Source organism: Hirsutella rhossiliensis, assembly GCF_020360975.1.
Source record: "Hirsutella rhossiliensis strain HR02 chromosome Unknown scaffold00002, whole genome shotgun sequence".
NCBI classification, from domain to species: Eukaryota; Fungi; Ascomycota; class Sordariomycetes; order Hypocreales; family Ophiocordycipitaceae; genus Hirsutella; species Hirsutella rhossiliensis.
Genome location: NW_025408668.1, coordinates 7,835,843 through 7,853,168, shown reverse-complemented (window position 1 = coordinate 7,853,168; position 17,326 = coordinate 7,835,843). Strand labels below are relative to the sequence as shown.

The 17,326-nt window shown below is 60.2% G+C and overlaps 7 protein-coding genes across 7 annotated transcripts; 4 read left to right on the top strand and 3 right to left on the bottom strand.

Annotated features, from left to right (window-relative positions):
- Nucleotides 1-543: 543 nt before the first annotated feature.
- On the top strand, nucleotides 544-4,329 carry HRG_02664 (DEAD/DEAH box helicase domain-containing protein; the record flags this gene model as incomplete). Its single annotated transcript, XM_044861135.1, has 6 exons — nucleotides 544-647; nucleotides 724-777; nucleotides 861-875; nucleotides 927-1,083; nucleotides 1,138-1,579; nucleotides 1,649-4,329. 6 exons carry the CDS (start codon nucleotides 544-546, stop codon nucleotides 4,327-4,329), a joined length of 3,453 nt encoding a protein of 1,150 aa, XP_044724768.1.
- A 637-nt stretch (nucleotides 4,330-4,966) lies between these two features.
- Nucleotides 4,967-5,449, bottom strand: HRG_02663 (uncharacterized protein; the record flags this gene model as incomplete). Its single annotated transcript, XM_044861134.1, has 2 exons — nucleotides 4,967-5,122; nucleotides 5,201-5,449. 2 exons carry the CDS (start codon nucleotides 5,447-5,449, stop codon nucleotides 4,967-4,969), a joined length of 405 nt encoding a protein of 134 aa, XP_044724767.1.
- A 2,303-nt stretch (nucleotides 5,450-7,752) lies between these two features.
- On the top strand, nucleotides 7,753-10,012 carry HRG_02662 (zinc-finger double domain-containing protein; the record flags this gene model as incomplete). The annotated part of the gene is made up of 4 exons (XM_044861133.1): nucleotides 7,753-9,069; nucleotides 9,148-9,370; nucleotides 9,424-9,570; nucleotides 9,627-10,012. 4 exons carry the CDS (start codon nucleotides 7,753-7,755, stop codon nucleotides 10,010-10,012), a joined length of 2,073 nt encoding a protein of 690 aa, XP_044724766.1.
- Nucleotides 10,013-10,917: 905 nt separating this feature from the next.
- Nucleotides 10,918-11,771, bottom strand: HRG_02661 (ribosomal l29 protein; the record flags this gene model as incomplete). The annotated part of the gene is made up of 4 exons (XM_044861132.1): nucleotides 10,918-10,926; nucleotides 11,020-11,245; nucleotides 11,358-11,497; nucleotides 11,769-11,771. The coding sequence occupies 4 exons, from the start codon at nucleotides 11,769-11,771 to the stop codon at nucleotides 10,918-10,920; spliced, it is 378 nt and encodes a 125-aa protein (XP_044724765.1).
- Nucleotides 11,772-12,226: 455 nt separating this feature from the next.
- HRG_02660 (vesicle transport v-snare protein) lies at nucleotides 12,227-13,070 on the top strand (the record flags this gene model as incomplete). The annotated part of the gene is made up of 3 exons (XM_044861131.1): nucleotides 12,227-12,295; nucleotides 12,372-12,485; nucleotides 12,567-13,070. The coding sequence occupies 3 exons, from the start codon at nucleotides 12,227-12,229 to the stop codon at nucleotides 13,068-13,070; spliced, it is 687 nt and encodes a 228-aa protein (XP_044724764.1).
- Nucleotides 13,071-13,282: 212 nt separating this feature from the next.
- On the bottom strand, nucleotides 13,283-14,430 carry HRG_02659 (ATP10 protein; the record flags this gene model as incomplete). The annotated part of the gene is made up of 2 exons (XM_044861130.1): nucleotides 13,283-13,919; nucleotides 13,994-14,430. 2 exons carry the CDS (start codon nucleotides 14,428-14,430, stop codon nucleotides 13,283-13,285), a joined length of 1,074 nt encoding a protein of 357 aa, XP_044724763.1.
- Nucleotides 14,431-14,876: 446 nt separating this feature from the next.
- Nucleotides 14,877-16,467, top strand: HRG_02658 (2-oxoacid dehydrogenases acyltransferase (catalytic domain) domain-containing protein; the record flags this gene model as incomplete). The annotated part of the gene is made up of 2 exons (XM_044861129.1): nucleotides 14,877-15,057; nucleotides 15,125-16,467. 2 exons carry the CDS (start codon nucleotides 14,877-14,879, stop codon nucleotides 16,465-16,467), a joined length of 1,524 nt encoding a protein of 507 aa, XP_044724762.1.
- Between the last annotated feature and the right edge of the window lie 859 nt (nucleotides 16,468-17,326).

The window sequence follows — 17,326 nt, the reverse complement described above, 5'->3', positions numbered from 1 at the left end:
CATGGTATTCCCCACGCTGGGAGCCACAGCGAAATGGGAGCGTGATGGCGCGTCCAAGGAGCTGAATGAAAGTTATAACCGCCCAGGTACTTTCCCCGGCTCGCAGGCCCCTGGGGCGGAACATGATTGGTGCGGCAGAAGCTCGGGCTCGTCCAGCCTGGCAACCCCACTCGTCGCCTCCTGTTCACAACCTGACTTCGGGCCAGACAATCCAGCATTCGACTCATTTTCCTCGACACCTTACACCTCCCGTCACCCCGTGCAACCGACGAACGTCCATCGACCACCAGCTGCACGCTCGCTCTCTCGCACAGCCAACCAACCATATTGCTCGCAAACACCCTCCCAGACCCACCCGGCCGCGCCGTGTGGGTCGCAGTCGCGGTTCCTGTGCACGCGCGCACCTCGAAGCCAAAACCCTCTGCCAGCCGTACGATCCCGACCAAAAAGTACCACTCACCACCAACGTAGCGTCTTTCTGAGCTTGCGCCACCACCATGGCTCGGCCAAGAGACTCGCGCTCACCAGCTCCTGCAGGAAGCCATGACGGCTCTCGCCGCCGTCGCAGAGATGATGATCGCCGGGGCAGAGACCGGCGTGATGACGGGAGGGACCATCGACGGCCCAGCCGCTCGCGCAGCCCGGATGTGAGGCTACCCCTCCCTGACCTGACCCCTTTTTATTTCATGATGAAGCTCATCCGCCCATCTTCCCCCTCGTCAGCGCCGGCAGCATGATCGCGGCGGGCGTTTTCGTGACCGAGACCAGAATCGAGACGTGATCCGCCGCCGAGAGCGCTCTCCGGACCGACGAGACGATGGCTATCATCGTCCTGGTCCTCCCCGTGACTATCGAGACAGGGACAACAGAGATAGGCGCAGATCCCGAGATAGATATGCTGAGAGACCTCGATCCCCCGACCGCAGGCGGAACCGAAGCCGCGAGAGCGAGCCGAGCTTCAGGAGCCGCGATGCCTCCCGCGACAGGGCCCGCTCGCGCCGTGAGGGAACAGCTGACTCGTCTACTCGCAGCAGCTTCCGGCGCACTCCCCAGGGCGACGGTGGGAGAGGGGGCCCCGACGAGGTTTGTTTTGTTTCCTGCCCGTCCTTGATCGCGGCTAACGAGTTTCTGTTACAGCCTCAAAAGCCCAAGCAAAATGCCCCCCAGTCGGATGCCGACAAGAAGGCTGAGCGTCTCGCCAAGCTCGAGGCTTGGAAGAAGAAGAAGGAGAGCGAGAGCCAGAAGCAAAAGGCACAGAATCCGGGCGACATGAGCCAGGCCATCAAGCTCCTGGCCGAAATGGACAAGAAGACCAGCATGGGGCCGCCAAGCTTGATCACGACCGCCACGCCGTCCGTCACCTCGCCGGGTGCCGCCCCCAAGCCGGACATCGCGTCTCTCGCGCAGCCATACGCTGGCAAGTTTGACCCAAAATCTATTGCCAAGAAGTCTGCTGCGTCGCGATCCCATGACTCCTCCAAGTCTGTGCTAGGTTCGCTCGGTGGTCAGCCGGGTCAGCTTGCGCCGCCACCGCTGTCCCATCCAGCAGCAGCGGCAGCGGATAATCAGGCTACCACAGGTGAGTCGTGGACTGGAGCGTGTCACTCAGCCCTGGCTAACGGCGCTCGAAAAGCGTCGGCTCTGCCAGCCAACCGCGGGAAAGCAAGTGGGTTCGGCTTTGGAAGGACTCAGGCGGACAGCGACAAGCTTCCCAACAAGCGAAAGATTGATCTTGACGAAGAGGATAATGTCCAGCGCAAGCTTCAGAGGCTTCCGGCCTTGATCGTGGAGGATGATGATACTCCCTACGCTGATCAAGACGAGGATTACGGCTCCGGTGACAACGTTGCCGAAAACGAGGAGGAAGCTGTCGCCGCCGCCCGCGCCGCGCACGAGAGACGGCTGCAGGCTGAGAATCAGCCAGAGGACCAAGCCAAGGAGGGGGAGGGGGCCACTGACGCCGGTGCACAGCCCGAGCAGCACACCAATGGAGACGCTGTCGGAAATGACGAAGCTGCCGTTGCGGGCCCTCCCGGGCAGGCAGCCCGTCCTGAGCCAATGGACCTCGATGAAGAGGAAGACGTGGACCCTCTCGATGCCTTCATGGCCGAGCTCAAGCAGACCGAAGTGGCGAAAATAAGCAAGCCAGCCCGTGACTCAAAGAAGTTGCAAGAGCCAGAAGCATATTTCAGCGACGAAGAGAACGTCTTTGATAAAAAATCAGACGGCAACGCGGACAACATCCTTGCCATGGCCAACAAACGCAAGAAAAAGGACATCCCCATCACCGACTTCACCAAAATAGATATTGAGCCGGTTCGCAAGAACTTTTGGGTCGAGCCCGCGGAACTGAATGGCTTGTCGGAAGCCGACGTGGCAGACCTGCGACTGGAGCTCGACGACATCAAGGTCAAGGGCAAGAGTGTGCCAAAGCCGGTTCAGAAGTGGTCCCAGTGTGGCCTGTCGCGTCAGACCTTGGACATCATCGACGGTCTCGGCTACGAGAAGCCCACGGCCATCCAGATGCAGGCCATTCCAGCCTTGATGTCGGGGCGAGATGTCATTGGGGTGGCCAAGACGGGCTCCGGCAAAACGATTGCCTTTCTGCTGCCCATGTTCCGACACATCAAGGATCAGACCCCGCTCAAGGAGACGGACGGACCTATCGGACTCATCATGACACCGACACGCGAGCTCGCCGTGCAGATACATAGGGAATGCAAGCCCTTCTTGAAGGGCATGGGCCTGCGCGCTGTCTGTGCATATGGAGGGGCTCCTATTCGAGATCAGATTGCAGAGCTCAAGCGAGGCGCCGAGATTATCGTGTGCACTCCTGGCCGCATGATCGATCTCCTGGCCGCGAACCAGGGAAGAGTCACGAACCTCAAGCGGGTCACCTACGTGGTTCTCGACGAAGCCGACCGAATGTTCGACATGGGCTTTGAGCCCCAGGTCATGAAGTTTTTTGCCAACATGCGACCCGACAGGCAAACCATTCTGTTCTCAGCCACCATGCCACGTATCATCGACTCTCTGATCAAAAGGGTCCTCAAGAGCCCTGTCGAGATTACCGTCGGCGGGCGCAGCGTTGTTGCCAAGGAGATTGAGCAAATCGTGGAAATCCGAGAGGACAGCACCAAGTTCCTGCGCGTCCTGGAGCTCCTGGGCGAACTCTACGATCGGGACGAGGACGCTCGGACACTGATCTTTGTGGAGCGGCAAGAAAAGGCGGACGATGTTCTGAAGGAACTCATGGTCAAGGGGTATCCGTGCATGTCTATTCATGGTGGCAAGGATCAAGTTGATCGGGACTCGACCATTTCCGACTTCAAAAATGGCATCGTTCCCATTCTCATCGCAACCTCGGTCGCTGCGCGCGGCCTCGACGTCAAACAGCTAATGCTCGTCATCAATTACGACGCCCCCAATCACATGGAAGACTATGTTCATCGTGCCGGACGGACCGGTCGCGCCGGAAACACTGGCGTGGCTGTCACGTTTGTGACCCCTGAGCAGGACAGTTGCGCGCCGGGCATTGCCAAGGCGCTGGAGCAGAGCGGCCAGCCAGTGCCGGAGAAGCTCGATGAAATGAGGAAGGCGCACCGTGAGAAGGTAAAGGCGGGCAAGGCCAAGGACTCGTCAGGCTTTGGCGGTAAAGGGCTCGATCGCCTGGACAAGGAACGCGAGGCCGCCCGCCAGGTCCAGCGCAGGACACACAGAGCTGAGGGCGAGGAGGATGAGGAAAAGGAAGAGAAGAAGGACGACGGAAAGGGCGAGAGTGCACTGAATGCCATCAGAGCAGCCGCGTCGGTCGTGCACGCGCGCGACAGCCACAAACCCGAGGCAGAGCACAACAAGCCCGTTCGCAGTGGCAGCGATGCGCCGGCGACGGGAGACAAGATTAAGAATCCTCTGGACAAAGTCAGCTCGGCCGTCAGCGCCATCAACAGCCGCCTGGGCAAGTCGGGCCAGCTTCGATCCGGTCAGCCGATCGACAACAAGGGCCCTGACGCCGGAGCTTTCCACGCGACGCTGGAGATCAACGACTTCCCGCAAAAGGCAAGATGGGCCGTCACGAACCGCACCAACGTGGCCAAGATTCTTGACTCGACGGGCACTTCCATCACCACCAAGGGGAGCTTCTACCCCCCCGGCAAGGAGGTTCCTGCGAATGCCGATCCGAAGCTCTACATTCTCATCGAGGGCGACACCGAGGTGGCTGTAAGCTCGGCTCTGCAGGAGATGACCAGGCTGCTGAGGGAGGCGACGATTGCATCGGTGGATGCAGACAACAGGGCTCCCGCGAGCGGACGATACTCTGTCACCTAGTAGTTGCTAGGCCCGTCTGCTACCGGAAAAGGGGAGGGGAGATGGACGTCAGAGCATGGGAAATTGTGAGGGGTTTCAACAGGCAGTTGCTAATTTGTGTTGGCTTGGGGGGCCGCATCATCTCAGGGCAAAATCGGGTAACAGTACAGGGGGGGATTTGTGGTGGATTCCGTCCGCCTATCTACTCCTTGCCCCAGTACTCTCTGTTCAGTCGCAGCAGAGTCTCCTATCTAATGAGTAGCTGAGGAGATTCGGTGCGCAGTATATGCCTGAATCTTTGATGGTAAATGTGAGAATGATTGGGCAATGGACATGGGTCGTGCTGGCCAAGTCCAAGGTGACGCGAGGCTCGTACAAGAGCGCTTGCGTGCTCGAGAGGGGAGTAGATGAGTGATCCACTGACTCGAGCAGAGAGCATGTTGCCGCGCCGGGGCTACAAAGGGCCCAAGGCCCCCCGTCCATTTGTGCTTTGTCATGGAAAGGTCTGTGGACTGTGAACCAGGACAACAGATGAGGTCCTGGAAGACTCGACAAGGGGAAGGGGTATTCGTCGCTTGAGCGTGCGGGAACGGCGACGATGACGGCGGCGATGACGGCGGCGAGGTCTATGGCTGATTCTGTGGGTAGGTAATAAGGTCTAGTCCCAGTTGCGGGCGCGAACGGCGTCGTCGGCGTCGCGGACGCGCTGTTCCTGGGCGCTGGCCCGCTTCATGGCGTCGGACCGCGATTGTCTCTTTTGGGCGGAGAGCTGGGATTGCAACTTGCCGCCTTTGCCGGCAGCTTGGGCGCGGGCCTGAAATCGGGATTGTGTCAGGACAGTCGCCTTTCCCCCTCTCGCTCTCTATATATCTTGGATGCGAGAGGTACTGACCTCTGCTGCCTCGGCGGCCCTCCTCCGGGCGTCGTCGTGGGTGGAGGACGACTCGCCGGAGGATGCTGGCGGTGGCCGTGGCGGTTGTTGTGATGCGCCGGCGCCGGAGCCCAGGGTGCGCGGCGGGCCGCCGACCTTGGGGGGCACGGAGGAGGTGGTTCTGCGGGCGGCGGGGGGGGCGGAGCCGAGGCGGCGGCCGGGCGGGGAGGCTTCTTGGGAAGCGTCTTGTTTGCTGCAGAGGCCGCCCATTGTTTTTTTTTTAGTTTCCTGTTTGCACGGCCGGGCGGTTGAATGTCTTTTGCGGGCGGTGGGAGGGACCAAGGACGGTGAGGTGAGGTGACGGGAGAGAGGTGAGGTGACGGGAGAGAGGTGAGGTGACGGGAGAGAGGTGAGGTGACGGGGGAGGAGAGGAGAGAAGCGGCGAGGGATTGAAATTGCGTACAGTACGTACGGTACCTCCCGGGGACACGAGGCTGTGCTTTTGCAGATTGTCGGCGACGCAAAGGGGTCCAAGACAGTGTGGAGAACCTGGTCAGGGTACGAAATATTAATTAGCGGGGTGACTGACGATGTTGTTTCCAAGACGAAGGCGGCTCAGCCTCGTGGGCGTACGTAAACACATGTTTCGAGGCACTTGATGGCCGTCATGGAAGCTTCGGAGTAAAAGACAAACAAACAGTCAATGACGCTCCTCGGCAGTCTTTGATATTCTTTCGATACGTGGTGTAGCTCCTACCCTATACCGCGCAACTAACGACAGCGTCACCGGCAGAGAGGAGCGGTTCCCGTCGGACGTTGCAGCCGCTTGTGTTGCACGGCGAGTAGACGACAATAATCGAGGGCTCGCTGGCACGTCTTGGCTCGGAGGATCTGCCTAATGGGCCAGCGCATGGCAATATGGCGATGGCCTATGACTAGTAGTATTTGCTCTTCAGAGACTTGTCAGGACAGCGCTGCGGTGGAGACGGGCTCCGAACAGCGTATGTAGTAGGTATAACAGTAAGGTAGGTAGGTATGTACTCATTCTGGGCACTTGCAGCGGTTCAAGCGCAGGATCTGTAGGTATCTAGGTAGGCAGGTACAGTACAGTACAGTGCCGGTACGGGTTCACAGCAGCTCCATTCCCACGATCCCCTTCCAATTCACGCCTCTATCCCAAATGACAAGAGACAAGACGTGGTCTCACTTTCCCAGCAATCAGCTCTAGCGCCCGGCGGGCTGGTGGACCCCGGATAGTGGGAACCGCCGAATCGACCTCTCGTAGGTGCCCGAGCAAGTTTACAAGTTTCTCAGGTGCACTGTAAGGGGGTGTTTGGAGGAAACGTGACATTTGCTCTGACTGTATTTGATACACCAAGTACGTACAAGAAGCAGGCGAGATGAGATGCAGAAATGCCGCCTCAGAGACGCGTATGCATGTATGTTCTGACAGTGACAAGAGCGAGTACAGTACTAATCCTAGATATGTACAGTACATACACATGTTGGCTCATCGAGTTGCATTCGGCCGTGCAAAGAAAGCTGTTACATCCACGACTGCAAAAAGGTCTTCTCTCATCCGACACCGGGAAAAGCTGCAAATGGCGGGGCAATCGAGATGTTGTATTCGTAAATCTGCACCGACCTGAATGTATACGAGGTATGTACTTACCTCTACCTACCTGTTTCCGAGGCTGTCGAGCCAAGGCAGGGCACTACCCTGGTCTACCTGAAGGGCCCCCGGTCGCGCAGGCGGGGTAAAGAAACATGGCTGGTCCAGTAGTGGGTACGTGCCTGCCTAGAAATGGGTACAGTACCTAGGTACTTACTGTACCTACGGAGGGCGGCCATGCTGTTTTTTGCACCCTGCCTCGTCGCGCTGCACTGTATTATTAACAAGTTGCTCGTTCGTGCCAAAAACGGTTGTGGCCCGATAGCGCCGAAACAGAAAAAGGTGTCGGGCGGTTCGTCGTAGATAGGTACCTCTACGTTTGTCCCGACGCTTGTCCCGACGCTTGCCCGACGCTTGTCCCGACGCTTGTCCCGGTACCGGACTTGCGCACACGCTGATTGGAAGGCCCGCCAGGCGGGTGAGGCGCCAGTATCACCGCGTGCCTGCCCCGCCACGGCCTTGGCACCCATTTTTCTCTGCCCTTCTCCCCAAAGACCTCGTCAGACTCGTCCGTGGGCCATCCGGGTCCTCATGCCTGCCTTGTGCTCGCTCGAGCAACTTGGGAGCCTGGGCCCGGGGCAGCAACCACCACCCACAGAACTGCTCGGAACTGCTCGCGCCTGCTTCTGCGCTGCTACCGGGACACACGCCCTCCTCCCCTCATCCTCCACCCTCCTTCTCTTTGCCGGATACTCCGTACTTCCAACATCATCCTCACCTTCACCTTCGCCTTCACCTTCACCATTGCTTTTGCTGCGACTTGACGCCAGCCAACCATTGTCGACGCCGCTCCCATACCAGGTCCCATAAGCGCCGGACATGCATCGCGAACCTTAGCCCTTGCCTCGCACCACTGCTCGTCTAGCTTGGACTTCCGAGGCCTCATTTATTGGCCCTCGCCATGGACCCATCGCACATGGCCTTTGACGGCCACATGGATCAAAATGGCCCGTCTGCCAACGACATGCTCAACCTTCCCCTCGACCTCGATGCCATGATGGCTGCAGACAATACCATGTCGACCAGCCTCGACAGGTTGTTCGCTCAATGCGCCAACGACGACTCATGCCTCGACCACCATCACCACCTCCGCCAACTCAGCTCCAGTCACAAAGCCCAGGCCAGCTTTGCGCCTCCTCTGCCACAGCAACACCACTCGACGAGCCCCCTTGCCACGTCGTCCTCGCTCCAGGCGCACCCCCATGATTATACATGGGAAAACTTCCTCAACGACTCTGCTCTCGGCAACTCAGCCTTGCATAACGGCGACCTCGGCCTATGCCAAGCTGACGACTGTGCCTCGGAGTGCAGTTCCGAGTGTGACGGCTCCTGCCCCAGCCAATGCGGCGACACTGGCCATGGCGTTTGCTGCGACGACGATGCTTGCGGCAGTCCCCAACTGTGTCTCGATGAAGACTGCCAGGGTGCGCGCCGCCCTTGCATGGACGAGAGCTGCCTGACGGACACGACGCTCGGCAAGCAGCCGTCGTCTGGCCACGCCATGACGGACTGCGACAAGGCTGCCGCAGCGGCCCTCGCCTCCTTTGGCGGCGATGGTCCGCTACAGATGGTTCAGGCCGGTTTTATGCAGCCCCCGGCCTCCGCCTCTGCGCCATCACGGACCGCGCCACTGTCCTTCGTCCCTCTCCCCGAGAGCCTTCCTTGCGGCAGCCTTTCCATGGAGTCCATGTTGACCAACGGGCCCTCAGGTTTTCCCAACCAGCCTTGCCAGATGGCTATTGAATACGCTCTTGCAAGCCACATCATGCAGTACCATGATCCTTCTCACGGTCTGGCCCATACCGGCAACTGTGTGGCTAACGATCCAGCCCAGCTGATTTCCCGCTGCACGCTGCCAAAGTTCCATCCCAACGACAGTGCCATGGACCCCTATTTGTCTCAGCTCCAGGGCCACGAATGTGGCTTCCAGGTTCAGGATCCAAATGCCTTTGCGCAACACATCTTTGAAGAGCACCGGCCAACTCCTATGCTTCAATCTCAAATATCTAGATTTCCAGAAGCCACCCACCCTCAAGCTCAAGTTGGGAGCAACGCATCCTATCATTGCAAGCCTCGCGCGGGATACAACGCGACTTCCCGCGCCCCCTTTGGCCAGCACTTCTCGCCATCCCCGTCGCCCTTGACCAACTTGTCGGTCGGCCATTCTCTTTCCACGACACCGTCCTCGCTCACCACACCCTCGCCGCTTGAATCCGATGCTGGTGTGGCAGAGCTTAATTTCTCTGACGTCTCCAAAACCCCCTTTGGCGCGTCAGAATCTCACCATCTGGCCCAGGAGGACCAGTTCCTCTGCCGCTGGCTGACGGGCAACGGCGATGGCATCTGTGGCAAGCGCTTCGATGACGACGAACAGCTGCAGAAGCATTGCAAGTTTGACCACCTCAAGCAGTTGAAGAAGGCTCGCGGGGGGTTTCGATGCGGCTGGGCAAACTGCACAAGGGATACGTGCTTCACCCAGCGGAGCAAAGTGGAGCGGCACATGCAGGTACACACGGGGTGTAAGTCGGCGGCTGCCATTGGGACTCACCTTGGAGAAGCTGACGTGGAGCAGACAAGCCTGTCCGTTGCGAGATTTGCGGGGCGTCCTTGTCCGCCAAGCAAGCCCTTGACCAGCACATGAGGATTCATACCGGCGAGACACCCTGGGTCTGTAAATTCCCGGGTTGCGACTGCGCCTTCAAGCAGCAAAGTGCCCTGAGTGAGTTGTGAAAACTTCCGTGTCGACCACGAGAATCGCCGCTTACTCCTAGGCAGCCATGCACGAGCGAACTCACACGGGCGACAAACCCCTCGAGTGCGAGATTTGCCACAAGAGATTTAGCGAGTCGTCCAACCTGTCCAAGCACCGCAGAACGCACAACGTCAAGGGCATGCACGAATGTCAGCTCTGCGGCAAGGACTTTCACAGGCTGGACCAGCTTCGGAGGCACATGGGCACGAACCACAAAGACAGGGCTGCCGAGGTAGACGCCCTTCTCAGCAGAGCCATGCCCAAGTCTCAGATTCACAGGGTGTCGAAAGCAGCCAAGACCAAGGCAGGGGCCAGGGGCAAGGCAGGATTGAGGGGCCTCGACGCTGACACGCTTGAGGTGATTGAGGATCAGCTTCAGAGGGTCATGATGGATCAAGGGTCTTTATGACGGTGAATGGAGGAGGGTGAGCGGAAGCAACCGACCTCTACATTGATGATTGACGGCAGCGATGCCGGTGGAAGTTGAAATCTTGATCATGCAGTTGTCACAGCGTTGAAGCGTTGGCGTTGATGGGAGCTTTGGGAGAGACGAGGAGGATATCGGTGCCTGATGTTTGCATGTACAGGATTGATCCATTTCGTTATCCAAGCAAGGGAAGGAAGAGGGCATTGGAAAGGATGGTTGGGATGGAAGGTGTCCTTATACCCGAGTGATTATGCAGGAGAAGGTTGGGAACCGTGTCTGAGATTGTCGGAGTTGAGACTGATTCGACGAAAGACACGAAGCAGGAACACGGGACGCAGATGGTAGTGAAATGTAGTCCGACGTACGATATACTCGGTGCGTCACTGTAGACGCTTATGCAGTCCTGGGTGAAGCTGAACTCAGTCTACACGTAGCCGCAATTGCACTTGCAGAGGTGTTGACGGGTGCATCTCATCCGAGAAATGCCTCTTGACTTTTACTCTCGGAATCGTCATCGTCCAGAGGGCCTGGGTACAAGTTCGAGGAAACAGTAGTTTCGGGCGGGCCTCGTCGGCAAACAAGCACAGAAAGCACAGGAGCATCGGGTGAAAGCAGACACCACGAGTCTTCATCATGACCTCATTTTTTTGCTTTCTCATTGATGGACTGCAGGTGGAGCGGCCCATGGAGGACGATGTGTCGTCACCCCAGCACGAGGCCTAAACCGGGAAACAAGTACAAATTCAGACCGAGATTCCCCAGAGCCATGCGATGCAGCTTTCGAAGCCTTTTGTTCGGAGAAAAAAAAGCACGCCACGCCTCGATAACCCCCCTTTCCCTCAACCCGTGATGCTCCGTATGCCCCTCGAGCTACTGCACCATTACACTCAGGCAGCCTGCGGCAAGTTGTCTGTCAGTGACCAAGTTCACCGCTGGAGTACCTTTCTTTTGGTTGCATGACGTAGAAAGGGCGAAGGGAGGCGTCTTACCTTGACGGCAAACTTCCGTTGGGGGAAATGCGTGTTGCGCTTCTTGGTCTTCTCCAGCACGCGAGCCTTGTCCTGGGGTGACAGGCGGCGACGGATGGCGCGGGTCTGCTTGGGGCGGAGGTCGAGAGGGGCGTACTTCTTGTTCTTGTAGAAGAGGCGCAGCTGGGAGCGTTGCTTGGCGTTGATGACGGTCAGGACGCGGGCGATGGACTTTCGCAGGTCGTGGCTGCGCATGGGTCAGTATTTCCCGAATCTCGTGCTCCCCCAGCGTGGGGTTTCCGGGCGGCCCAGGCAGCGAGGGCCGCTTTGGAGGGCGGCGACGAGGGAGGGCTGCTCACATCTTGGTCAGCTTGGTGCCGGACGAGGCCACCTTTTGGATGCGGAGCTGGCCAAGCTCGGTCTTGAGCTCGGCGAGCTGCTTCGTCAAATCATCCTTGCTCTTGTCCCAGAGCTGGACGACCTTAACTTTGCTCGACGACTAGTAAGTAAAGCATCGTCAGCGGACACGTTCCTCTCCCACACACAAAGGTAGTGACGAGTATAAAGGCGAGAGCGGCGGCGGCGGTGGCAGGTCGTCGTTTCGTGGATTGGTTTTTGCAGTCGTCGTTGGCGAAGGGCGGCTCAGGGTGCCGTCGGAAATGGCTCGCCACGGGCCATTTTTAGTCGAGGGCCGCGGCGACGACGAAAGGCCGATGCTGTCGAGGGCGGCCGAGGCAAGGGAACAGTTGCAGAAGGCGGTGCAGACTCACCATCTTTATGATCTTCGATGGGGGAATTTGCGAAGCGTGTCGACCGAGTGCGTTAAGTGAGAAGGCAGCCTCGAGGATGGCCGTCCGAGTCGCAGCGTGGGCCCTTTCGAAAAATCAATCGAATTGGGAGGGGAGGGGTGGCTGCCAGGGTGGACGACGAAATTTTGCCCTAGGGTTTCCGTTGTGTGCGCCGGACTTGCGCCGAGCCAGCCAATTGGTGTCGGTGTGGGGAGGCTGTGATTAGCTCAGGTGAGGGGGTGGGACGAGGTCACGTGTACAGGGTCATGGTACTCAAGGTTGGGCGGTGAGGAGATTCTGCCGCCCGGTGACGAAACGTTATGTAAGGTAACTACCTCCATACCTCTCCAGTAAAACTGCTGGATCTGGCGGCGCAGAGCGTATGCCCCGACCCGCCGCCTCTCGTGAGCGACGTCAGTTTCATCACCAAGCTCGCAACCATGTCCGCACCATCAGGAAGCGGAGGCTGGACCCAACTGCGGCAGCAGGCCAGGACGCTGGAGACGCAGGTGAACACCCCCCAGATCCGAGGCTGTCTCTGCTACTCCCCCTTCTCCCGCTTTCCTCTAACCGTCCGAGCACCAGACCGAGAGCCTCTTCCATACCTACTCGCAGTTCTCCGCGGCTGCCAGCATCCCGCCGAAACCGACAGAGGAAGAACGCCAGACGGAGGCCAAGATCGAGGAGCTGCTAGAAAAGGTCAGAGCCAAACCCGAAGACAGCGGCAGATGGGGGGGCGATTCCCCATCCTAGTCGACTAACTTTGGGGGGAGTACTCAGCGCGAATCCGTCGTCTCCCAACTATCACGGCTGCTCGACTCGGAAGCATCCCTCACCTCGTCGGCCCTCAAGCAAAACAACCTCTCGCTGCTGCGCGAAAAGCTCTCCGCCCACAAGCGCGACCTCGGCCGCCTGCGCAGCACCCTCCAACAGGCCCGCGACAGGGCTAACCTTTTGACCAACGTCCGATCCGACATCGACCAGTACCGGGCCAACAACCCCGAGGCTGCCGAGGCCGAGTACATGCTCGATGAGCGCAACCGCATCGATAACAGCCACAACATGGCGGACAGCGTCCTGAGCCAGGCGTATGCCGTCAACGACAACTTCGTTCTGCAGAGGGAGACGCTGGCGAGCATCAACCGCCGCATCACCATGGCGGCGAGCCACGTCCCCGGCATCAACAGCCTGATTGGCAGGATATCGGCCAAGAAGAGGAGGGACGGAATCATCATGGGCTGCTTCATCGCGGCGTGTTTCCTTGCATTCTGGTGGTTCATGTAGGATCAGGGGAGAGTCATCACGGGTCGCTTGGTCGGTATGTGCAACGGCGTTTAGTGGGGTATCAGCGTTCTATCTCTATTTGTACGGGAAACCTGGCAGGGCCTCGGTCACCACTATAGAAGTGGCCAGGTTAATTTTTTTTGGGTGGGGGGCAAGCGGAGAGGGATATCCAGCTTCTTATGATACCCTCGACTTGACAAGTGGCGTTTCAATCAGCCTCTCCGTGCCGTGGCCGGAGAGGTACTTCTCCTGACCTCGTCGACCAACCGCGTGACACCCCGGGTGAGACCGTCCCTCTCCTCGGGATGGCTAGGCCCACTGCCCGCCCAGCGTATGCGGCAGTGTTGGTCGACGAGGTACATGTAGCCGACCTTTGCGTTGAGCAGGCCAATGGACTCGCGGATGTCGTCAGTGATACCCTTGCGCACCAGGAGGTACTTGCCCCAGTCCTTTTCCGGGAACCTCTTGCGCAGGGAGCGACGAAACAGGCGGACGAGCCAGGCCTTGGCCGCATTATCCTCGTAGTTGATGTGAACCATCTGGGCCACGTCGTCGTTGCGGGCAACGGTGTCGTGCAGCGCGGGGTTGGCCTCGCGCGAGGCAAACGAGGCAACCTGCCGCTCGGCCCACTGGCTGCTGAAGATGCCGACGACGGAGACCTTGCCCGCCAGGAGCGGCGTTGTGTCGCGCGGCGCCCGGTCCGACTCGAGGATGGGTTCGCCGTAGAGGTTGGGGAAGAAGAGGGAGACGTCGGCCTTGAAGAGGCGCGGGGGCGCGACGAAGGACTTGCCCTCGTGAAACTGCAGGTTGCCCCAGTCGCGGAAGTAGGGTCGAGATATCTGGGCCGTGCTGTCCATGGACATTGTAAGCTCTCCATACACATAAATACATGGGAGGAGCCCAGCGCGGCGGGCCTGACTCACAGCTCTTTGCGGCGCTGCAGGTGCTTGTCGTAATCGACAAAGTCGTCACGGCGCTCCCTCAGTGTGCGGCCGTCGATGCCCGTGTTCTCGCCGGCCTTGGGCGGCAGCGGCATGCCGATGGGGCGCGGCAGCGGCTTGGGCGTGAAGCCGCCCTCGACGCGCTTGCCGTAGCTCCGCGGCGCCTCGATCGGCGGCCCGGCGACATGGCTCCGGGGATCCATGGGCGCGCCGACGCCGGGCTTGTCGGGCTTCGGAGGCTTCGGCGGCGGTGCTGGGGCCTGCGGCCGAGCTGCCGACTGGGCGAGGCCGCGGCGGCCGCAACATTGGCGGGGACGGGCATGGACGACCGCCGGGGACTGCTGCCACCACCGGCGCCACCACCAGCAGTCGGCGGTGGCGAGGCGGGTGACGGCTGGCTCCAGCCCTCGCGGAGGCATGGGAACGCGATAGACTGAAGTTGGGGTTGCTTCGTTTCCTGTCGTGTGTGTCTTCTGGTGAACTTGCTCCCCAGCTTTTCTGGGCAGGCGCGCGTTTGCGTAAGCGCGGGATGAGCCGCGCTTGTGCGGTGATAAGATTCCCTACCTCGAGGGCTCCACTCTGAGCCCCGTGCCTTCGGCTATTCGCGGCGGCTCCTCCTCCAACGACGCAATGCCGACTGAAGCCATTAGGGATTCGCCCTCTCGCCCGCTCTCCGTGCCTCACATACCTTGCTTCCTCACACTCTGCTCCTTTCTATTTCACCCTCGGTAGCGGCTTTCGTGCGCGGCGGCAATCGGTCTACTCTTCGGAACCCCGCATCTCTGCAAACCCGCGCTCACCGCCACCGCTCAGCTCAGTCTCGTGGGTTTCGTCGCGTCTCGGGCGGGGTCCATTGGCAGGCACAATGTTCCTGCAGCGAGGCTCCAGGATGCTGCGCAGGCAATTGCAGGCCTCAAGGGCCATGGGCAAGATGGCCGTGGCCAGGGGTGCTGCCGGAGGTCTGGCCGGGCACGCGCCGAGGTGGTTCACCGAGTCGAGGCGGCTATGCGCCGTGAAGCCTGTGCTCCTGGCCGACATTGGCGAGGGTAAGTCTGCCCAGGCCTGCTTTGAGGGACACGGCTCAAAGAAAACACTGACTGGGTTGCGCAACAGGCATCGTCGAATGCGAGGTGATACAGTGGTTCGTCGAGCCGGGCGCACGGGTCGAGGAGTTCTCGCCGCTGTGCGAGGTCCAGAGCGACAAGGCGTCGGTGGAGATTACCAGCCGCTTCACTGGCACGGTCAAGAAGCTCTACTACGAGGCCGGCGACATGGCCAAGGTGGGGAAGCCGTTTGTCGACATCGACATTGCAGGGGAAGCGGCAGCAGAGCCGAGCACGGGGGGCGGCGAGAAGGAGGCGGCGGCGACGACAACACCGACGCCGGTACTGGAGACGCCCGCCCAGCATGCCTCCGCGGGGGCTCCGGGCGCGCCCAGCAGCAGCAGCGGCGGCGGCGGCAGCGGCGAAGCGAAGAGCAGGCCCAAGGGAAAGATGGCGACACTGGCGACGCCTGCGGTGCGGCACCTGTCCAAGGAGCTCAAAGTGGATATTGCCGAGATTGACGGCAGTGGCAGGGACGGGCGGGTGCTCAAAGAGGACCTTTACAAGTTTGTCAAGAGCAGAGAGTCTGCTGGCTCGGGGCCACAACCGGCGACGAGGGACGACGGGGCCGCGGCGCAGCAGCAGCAGACGGAGACGCGGGTGGCGCTCACGCAGACGCAGCAGCAAATGTTCAAGGCCATGACGCGGTCGCTGGCCATTCCGCACTTTCTCTACGCCGACGAGCTGGACCTGTCGAACCTGGTCGGGCTGCGGGCGCGGCTCAACCGGGTGCTCGCAGAGCAGTCGTCGGCGGGCCTGGGCTTGAGCTCGGACGAGGCCAGCCAGCAGCCGCCGCCGACCAAGCTGTCGTATCTGCCCTTCATCATCAAGGCCGTGTCCATGGCGCTGTACCAGTTCCCGCTGCTCAACGCGCGCGTCGAGGTGGACGCGGCGGGCGGCAGGCCGTCGCTGGTGATGCGGTCGCAGCACAACATCGGTGTGGCCATGGACACGCCGCAGGGGCTGGTGGTGCCCGTCGTCAAGAACGTCGGGGCGCTGAGCATCGTGGCCATAGCGGGCGAGCTGGGCCGGCTGCAGCGGCTGGCGGCGGCGGGCAGGCTGTCGCCGGGCGACATGTCGGGCGGCACCATCACCGTGTCCAACATCGGCAACATCGGCGGCACCTACCTCAGCCCCGTCGTCGTCGAGCGCGAGGTGGCCATCCTCGGCATCGGCCGCATGCGCGCCGTGCCGGCCTTTGACGCCGCCGACCGCGTCGTCCGCAAGCACGTGTGCAACTTCAGCTGGAGCGCCGACCACCGCGTCGTCGACGGCGCCACCATGGCCCGCGCTGCCGAGGTGGTGCGGCGCGTCGTCGAGGAGCCCGACGTCATGGTGATGCATCTGAGGTAGTCTTTTTCCCTGTCGCTTTCCCTGTCGCTTTCCCTGTCGCTTTCCCTGTCGCTTAATTACCCTGTCGCCACTTGCTCCGCGGCCGCCAAAGACGGAAGCCATGATGGGGACTCGGACTCTGGGGAAGGCCACATCCGTGCATAAGTCCGAGCGATGCTTCATGTCCTGCCTGCCTCAGGCGTGGCCATGTGCCTCGCCTTGACTGCCCGTCTGCCTGCATATCAGGTAGCGTCACCACCTACCCTACCAAGTAGGTGTCACATAGCCCCAGGCAAGCAAATCCTCATGCCCGGTCTTCTCTTGCCGTCTCATCTCGACACACATATACGTGTATGTATGTGCACGTGGCCTCCTCGTATGCGTGTGTTTCCTGGCGCATGGCCCCATCCCATGGCATCTCGTCGTCGTCATCGTCGAGAGTCCGGCATTCAAAACGTCTCCCCGTCGAGTCCCGTCTTGGGCGGCCGGTTGGGGATCGGTTCACAGGGGAAAATCCAGGTACATGTGCAACAAAGACACACACCAATACACACGTGGGTGTATATATCCCTGGCCTTATGCTGCGCTGTGCTATATGCCGTCTGCGACAACGAGCCTCCTCGACACTCTCTCTCTCACCGCAGCTTCGTCCGCAAACATGCCGCAGCCACCAAGCCCTTCTTCTTGTCTTGCATCATCCCCGCGTGTGCAGAGGGCTATCGTATTCGTGCAGGCCGCCATCGATGGCTAGTCGACTTATTACGCGTACCTCAGCAGCTGCCCGTTGGGCGAAGGAGAGGAGATGGAGGAGCGAGGCAAGGCGGTGAAGCCCTGCGGCAACCACACACGACTCCCGGCATGGCTTCCCGCTGGGCCGGCG